The sequence below is a fragment of the Elephantulus edwardii genome, unplaced genomic scaffold (genome assembly GCF_000299155.1).
Source record: "Elephantulus edwardii isolate Elephantulus edwardi_28Jun2011 unplaced genomic scaffold, EleEdw1.0 scaffold00217, whole genome shotgun sequence".
Classification (NCBI taxonomy): Eukaryota; Metazoa; Chordata; class Mammalia; order Macroscelidea; family Macroscelididae; genus Elephantulus; species Elephantulus edwardii.
The window spans coordinates 1,164,278-1,171,939 of NW_006399967.1; the positions used below are offsets into that span (position 1 = coordinate 1,164,278).

A 7,662-nucleotide genomic window follows, 5' to 3' on the forward strand; every position below is an offset into this window, starting at 1 on the left:
TACCATCAAATCAGATCTGACTGGTACAGGAGGAGATTGTCCCTCCTTCTCCAGCAGAGCATCTGGTGGATTTGAACCGCTCACCTCTCAGATTGCAGTGCAGCTTCTTGCCACTAGGCCACCAGAGCTCGCCTATGCTTCTGTTTTTACAGTAATGGTCTTTTACAGTATTTTTTCTTCCACCTCGAGGTACCGACTGATACGTGCACTTGTTTCTCCTCATTTCTGAGCGACTGTCAATCTCGGTTCCATCTCTAATACTGTAGTTACCTGTATTCCTCTTTTGATCATAGGTTTTTCAGAGGCCTGTCAGTTCAGACATGGACAGCCTGCTTCCTAGTCTGTCTTAATCTGAGAACTCTAGTGACACTTGTCAGCCATGTGTGACCCTGCTCATGCTTCAAATACCGGTGGCAAAGCTGTCCAGCATTGCAGTGACCCACCGGGGACCCCAGTTTAGCCACTGGCAGACGTTCTGTAGTTACAAGAGCAAACGATACACAAACGAGCACATACACACACCTTAAGCTATAAGGTTGTTACTGTGTCAGAACCGACTCACAGCTAACCCTCCAGTGGGTTTCTGTAGGCTTTAAATTGCATGGGAGAAGACTGTCTGATATCTTCCTCTTATGGAGCAGCTCGTGGATTTGAACCTTGCTCCACAGGGTTGGAGACTAAGGTGCGTCTGATACAGGCCATGGTCTTTGCAGTCACTTGTTATGCATCAGAGAGTTGGACAATGACCAAGGAGGACAGACGGAGAATTGATGCCTTTGAGCTATGGTGCTGGAGAAGAGTATTGAGGGTACCATGGACTGCTAGGAAAACAAACAGATTTGTCCTGGAAAGGGTTAAACCGGGTGGCTAGAAGAGACCAGTCCTTGGAGGAGGACATCATGCTTGGGAGGGTGGAGGGACAGCGCAGGAGGGGAAGGCCCTCTATGAGGTGGATTGATTCAGTGACTGGGATAATCGGGATGGGAGTGTCAGAGACGGTGCAATTGGCACAGGATAGAGCAGAGTTTAGGGCTGTTGTACATAGGGTCGCTATGAGTCGCAAGCGACTCGATGACACATAACAACAACAACCATAGGGCTGGCAGCACAGGTTCCTAGCACTAAGCCAGCGTAGCTCCTTAGCAACATGCAAATCACTCCCCTGGTACAACAAAGTGACAGATAGGTGTTATACCCCAGGAGTATCAGGATGCAGGACAGCCCTCTCTGTCCGCAGCTGAGACCTGTGTTAGAACGGCAGGATGGGGCCCCAGGGAGCTACTGAGGGTCTTCCAGCTGAAGCCCTGGTGGCTGGCGAGTGTGGATGGTGGTCCCAGGGAGCTCCTCTGTGAAGAGAGTAGATCCAACAGTGGGGTAGCCGAGTCTGGCTTGTACCTGCTTCACAAGGGGAACAGTCCCCATCAGTAATGTCCAAACAGCAGAGAGCTAGGTCGGACGTGCCATCCCCCGTGCTCCTGCACCTGTTTCCACCAGTTACTGGATTTGACATTTGTCTTGACTCACAGACTTTACTCATGATTTCACAGTTTGGTACTAAATGTGGGGTTTACTGGGGAAATAAATTGGAAGCAAAGAATATCACCCAGTGCAAATCTAGGTTTTAGCCCAACAGTCCCAAGGCTCAATTCCTTAATTAGACCAGGCTCCAGTTTCAGCTCAGCAGTCAACTATTCCTTCCATCATCCAGCAAGAAGAACAAAACCCTTAACTGGGGCCTTTATCCCAAGGCTCCTCTGGTTACACCTTGTCACAGTTTCCCTACAGCAATGCCACAGTCTCCTCACTACCATCACCACGGTCTTGCCCTCTCACCAGGATCTCACTGCAGTCTCCCTCAAGTCCTGCCACTCATGCACTCTCTCACTCACTCTCACTCTGTCTCTACCCCCCCCCCGTTCTGTCTCTGTTTCTCTCTCTCCCTCACATCTCCTGTCCCCACAGCTGTTGATGATTTGCAAGATCATGTGTCTGCAGTTAACTGGAGACCAGAGGGAGCTAACATAATGGGTAGAAAAACCCAACTATTTTTTAATTTTAATGAAAGTTTACAAAGACTTAGGATTTCCAGTAATTCATTTTTGTACTTTTCTTCCTGCCCCCCATTCACTCTTCTCCTTGAAAAGAAAAACTCTTTCATTGGTATGCAATCCCTCCCCCCAAGTCCACTCCACTATGCAGCCTTCACTCTGGACTCCTGTCATGACAATAATACCCAATCATATATCCCTTTAAAAAAGTTTTCTCCCTCATCTGTTTCAATGCAGAATACATCATTCCTCCCCTCCTTTTCTGTCTTCCCTCAACCCTAATGTCAGTCTCATTTTACAACAGTGGCCCTAAGCAATATTTGTCCTTTTGTGACTGAGATATTTCACTCAGCACAATGTCCTCCAGGGTCACCCATTTTGCATAATTGTCCATGAGTTCCTTGTTTTTCAGTGTAGCATAGTATTCTGTTGTGTGAATATACCAGAGCTTCTCTATCCATTCGTTTGTTGATGGGCACTTAGGTTGTTTCCAATTCCTTGCTATTGTGAACAAAGCCGTGATAAACATGGCTGTGCATATATCTGCTTGGGTGGCAGTTATGGTTTCTTTAGGCTAAATTCCCAGTAATGGAATTGCTGGGTCAAATGGTATTTCTGTTTGCAACTTCTTGAGAAAGCGCCACACCACCTTCCACAATGGTTGCACCATTTTACACTCCTACCAACAGTGAATAAGGGTTCCAGTTTCTCCACAACCTCACCAGCATTTGATGTTTGCTATTCTGTTAAATTTTGCTATTCTTACTGGGGGGTGATGATATTTCATAGTTGTTTTGATTTGCATCTCTCAGCGCTAGATTTTGAACATTTCTTCATGTGCTTGTTTGCCATCTGAATGCCTTCTTTGGTAAAGTGAAGAAAAGCCAACTTTTAAGCTAACATCACATCCCCACATTTTAAAGAGCCCTCTTGGCTGTGCTGTTTTGATTCACCTTTATCCTTATCCTTTCTTGTTTTTTCCTTCCGGTTAATACTATGTAGCAGTTTGGGTCCTCTCAACTTTAGGCCACTTTGATCATCCTGATGGAAACCCCTCGCCTTTCTCCTCTCACCCCTGTGCTCCCCCGTCCTCATCCCTGCGATCCCTGTCTGTGGCTTTGCCTGATGTGGACAGTGCAGGTAATGGACTCAGAGGCCGTGTGGTGGAAAGTCTGGCTTCTCTCATTGAGTGAGCAAGGTGTTTTAAGTCCATTCACATTCCTTTCTACCACCCAGGAATATCCCATCGTGCTTGGTAAAGAGGAAGGTCGGCCAACGAGGGGAAGACTCAGTGGGTTGGACCGACATGTGGCCGCAACATGGCTCAGATGGCGACTGTGAGGGGCTCCTGGCCAGGCAGGCTTTTTTCCACGTACACGGCCCCTCTGAGTTAGAACCCCCATGACAGCAACAACGACAAAAACAACATTCTGTGATCTAGAAGAGGAGCCCTCGTGGCCTGATTCCTCTTGGGCTGCCAATGGACAGGTTGATGGTTCCAATCCACCAGCAGCTCCGAGGGAGAAAGATGGGCAGTCTCATCATGATGGACAGCCTCGGCCGCCCAGTGGAGTGGCGCTGGGGTCCCGGGCGCCTGGACAGCACTAGGTGTAGCCCTTTGGTTTTAGAAATGCACATTTAGTTCTGAGCTGGATGTTACTATGCAGGTGGCCTGGTGACGGCCAGTGGTGCCGCTGTCCTTGGCGCACAGATCGGGCGGACTCAGACGTTCCATTCTCGTGGGTAAAGACATGCGAGGTGTAGGATCCCTGGGGCCTTGGTGGTTCCTCAGTGTTGAACCTTCCCAGGAGCCGCCGAACTGCTTCTCAGAGAGGCTGGCCGACTCACCAGCTGTAGGACCCCAGGGGCCTTGGTGGTTCCTCCATGTTCAACCTTCTCAGGAGCTGCTGAACTGCTTCTGATGCTGGTGGCTGGCTCTTGTTGGCCAGCTCTCTCTCATTCCCGCCAGGCCCACAGCGAAGGTCCCACTTTCTTACGTCCTCACTGATACCAGTAGCTGTCTGTCTGTCTGTCTGCTCACAGCCCTCCTAATAGATGTGAAGGAGCAGCTTCCAGGGCGCCGAGTGTGTGTGTGTGTGTGGGGGGGGGTGATGCGAGAGGGAACGTTTACAAATCATACAGGTTCTTCATTGATTCACTCATTCACAATTTGTTTCCTAACATTAATTAGAATTGGTCAATGTGTTTAACTGCAATGTCTGATCAGCCTGTTATTGTAGTGCCCTCTCTTCACCTGGTTATCAGTTTATTGCCTTTCACTCCCCTCTTCCTTCCCACCCCTGGCAGCCTTGGCCCGGGGTTTTGATTGGCTGATTGTGAGGATGGTGCCGGGTGAGACAGGGTTTCGTTCTGCCGCATGGAAGGTGCTCTGTGGCTGTTAACGTGACAGCGCCAGTAACAACGGCAGTGGCTGATGGAGGCCCTGGGGGAGGCACACTGTTAAAACGCTCAGAGCTGACCCACAGGTTAGAGGTTCAAGTCCACCCAGGGGCACTTTGGAAGAGAGGCCTTGCTCCCGACGTCAGAAAAATCAGCTGTTGAAAACCCTCTGGAGCGCCATTCCACTGACACACAGGGTCACCCGAGTCAGGGTCAGCGTGGTGGCAGCTGCCGACACACAGGGTCACCCGAGTCAGGGTCAGCGTGGTGGCAGCTGCCGACACACAGGGTCACCCGAGTCAGGGTCAGCGTGGTAGCAGCTGCCGACGCACAGGGTCACCCGAATCAGGGTCAGCGTTGGGGCTCCTGCCCAGCTATGAACATCTTTTTTGGGGCTCTGGGCAATTTCTCATTCTTCTCTGGAGAAAACTGTCTGTTAAAAATCCACAGTCCAGCTTTTGAATGAACTCCCTTTCTCTTTATGGTGTGAAGCATCATACCACTTTCTAAGAACTTAAAACTTTTTTTGGTTCATTTAACTTCAGATTGGAAGACTCACCTCATCACCAAAGAGTCGACTTCTAGACAGAATATGCTGGGAGAAACTCCATCCCGAGGCACGCACATGGTAAGGTCTCCAGGGTTGGGTACTGGCCCTTTGTACAAAGAGGAGGCAGTGAGCCGGGTTACAGGAGGGCAGCTCGAGGTGGGGGGCTTCTGTTCCCCACACCTCAGGAGGAAAGCAGTGCCAGTGTGAGCCGAGGAGAAAGGACCACAGACCTTCAGTGAAGGAGAGGCCTCTGTGGGCACAGTTCGGTCTGCTGGGGCAGCATGAAAGCAGGCATAGACAGATGTCACGTAAGGAATGTGGCAGTGTTCCACAGCTTGCCACCTCGGCCCCAGACTCTTCTCACAGCCTTTGTTCCCCCGTGGGGCTTCCCCATAAATGCGCCTTTTCTCACTTTCCTAAGTGAAAATGAGACTCCTCAGGAGGAAGGAGCGAGGAGGGGATTGTGAGAATGGTGCCAGAGGCCAGGCTTCCCAGCTTTTGTCCTTATGAGTCCTAGTGGACTTGAGGGGACCTTAGGGGCTCTGCTGGCCTAGTGCTAAGAAGCTGGGCTGCAGTTCCAAAAGCACACGGTTCAATCCATCAGCTGCACTGTGGGAGAAGGATGGGCAGTCTCCTCTCCTGTAATTTACTGCCTCTGAAAACCGCAGGAGGGTCAGCCATGGGTTAGCTCCGACTGGTTGGTGCGCAGCAACAATAAAAGCAACTTGGTGAGAGGTTCTCCATAGCCAAGTCTGTCCAGTCGAGCTGTCGAGATGGTTCGCCCATCTGTCCGTTGTCCCCAGGGGTCCCAAGGCCGATGGCTTGAGGGAGGAAGGCAGGTAGCCCTCCTTGTGATATACTGCCCCTGAGACCCGCTGAATGGTCAGCTGAGTGGTCCGGCTCGCGGCACATGCCTGCATTACCGACAGGTGGCCAGGTGCGGCTGCGCGGGTGGGGGTGGACTGGCAGCCTCTGGGTCGGCGGCAGGTGGACGGAGATGGACGGAAAGCCCCTGCTCTCCCCTCTCCCCTCGCAGCAGACGCCAGCGCCCTCGGCAGCGGCCAGGCCCCCCGAGAACGGCCCGTGGACAGAGGCGGCGCGCGGTGGCGCGGGCCTGACCTGGAGCCCCGGCCCGGCCACGGACGAGGAGAAGCCGCACGGGTGCGAGCAGTGCGGCCGCGGCTTCTACCACCTGTCGTCGCTGCGGCGGCACCTGCGCACGCACTCGGGCCAGAGCCCCTTCGCGTGCCCGCGCTGCGGCAACTCCTTCTGCCACCAGTCGTCGCTCAAGACGCACCTGCGGACGCACACGGGCGAGAAGCCCTTCACGTGCGGCCAGTGCGGCAAGCGCTTCAGCACTCGCTCCTACCTGACGGTGCACACGCAGATCCACGCGGGCGAGAAGCGCTATGCGTGCGGGGCCTGCGGCAAGGCCTTCAGCCGCAGCTCCTACCTGCGCGTGCACCAGCGGACGCACACCGGCGAGAAGCGCTACGCCTGCGGCGACTGCGGCCGCGTCTTCGGCCACTCGTCCAACCTGCGGCGCCACGTGCGCACGCACACCGGCGAGAAGCGCTACGCCTGCGGCGACTGCGGCCGCGTCTTCGGCCACTCGTCCAACCTGCGGCGCCACGTGCGCACGCACACCGGCGAGAAGCGCTACCGCTGCGGCCGCTGCGGCAAGGCCTTCGTGCAGAGCTCGTCGCTCGTGGTGCACAGCCGCACGCACACGGGCGAGAAGCCCTACCCGTGCCCGCAGTGCGACAAGGCCTTCATCGACACCTCCTCCTTCCGCAAGCACCTGCAGACGCACGCGCGCGAGCAGGCCCTCGCCTGTGCGCAGCGCACCCGGCCCTTCAGCCGCACCGCGCCGCTGGCCACGCGCAGACGGCTGCCCTCGGATGGCGGCCTGCGGGCCAGTGCGGACGGGAGGCTGCCCCTGCCCCTGCCCCTGCCGTAGCCGGGACGGGCCCAGACTGGCCCACCTTGGCATGCAAAGCCCCCCAGCACGAGGGAGAAAGGCAGGCGCCGCAGACGGGACGCTGCCCTGCCTCTGCCCCTGACTTAGCCGGAATGGGTGCCGGGTCGGGATGGGCCCAGACTGGCCTGCCTTGGCCTCCGAAGTCCAGCCAGCACGAGGGAGAAAGGCTTGGCCATCTCCCCAAGTGGAGATCAGAGCTGAGGAAGCCCCGGGGAGCAGTTCCACGTCTGACACGCGGGGTGCCAGGATCAGAACCGAATCCATACTGGGCAGTTAGGCGAGGCCTGTTTTCAGATTTTGGTTCCCAACACAAGCCTCTAAAGGCTGTTCAGTGTCATTGTCTGTGCAGTGCTCGCCCTCAGTTCAGCCCCCCAGGCGCTCCGTGGGAGAGGGATTGGTAGTCCACCCTCATAGAGGTGATGGCCGTGGACTGACCCGCAGCAGACCCCAGCAAGTTTTTAGAGGCACTTGACCCGACGGGAGGAGACTGCCCATACTCTCCCCGAGCACCTGGTAGCCTCGAACCGCGTGCCTTCGGGGTTGCAGCACAGCATCTTGCTATAGGCTACCAGAGCTCCCATAGCAGCTTACAGCCTTTAAAACTCAGGGGGGCTGCTCTGCTCTGTTCTCCTGGGCAGCTGAATCAGGATCCCTGCACTGTCACTGGGGTTCAGAGGTGGCCG

At 54.6% G+C, this 7,662-nt stretch overlaps 1 protein-coding gene across 1 annotated transcript in view; it reads left to right on the forward strand.

Annotated features, from left to right (window-relative positions):
- Positions 1-6,958, forward strand: part of LOC102867912 (zinc finger protein 426-like) — a 14,305-nt gene extending 7,347 nt beyond the window's left edge. Inside the window, exon 4 of the mRNA XM_006897967.1 lies at positions 5,928-6,958. Coding sequence (XP_006898029.1) covers positions 5,928-6,958 — 1,031 coding nt within the window. The remainder of the gene's footprint in view (positions 1-5,927) is intronic.
- Positions 6,959-7,662: the final 704 nt, after the last annotated feature.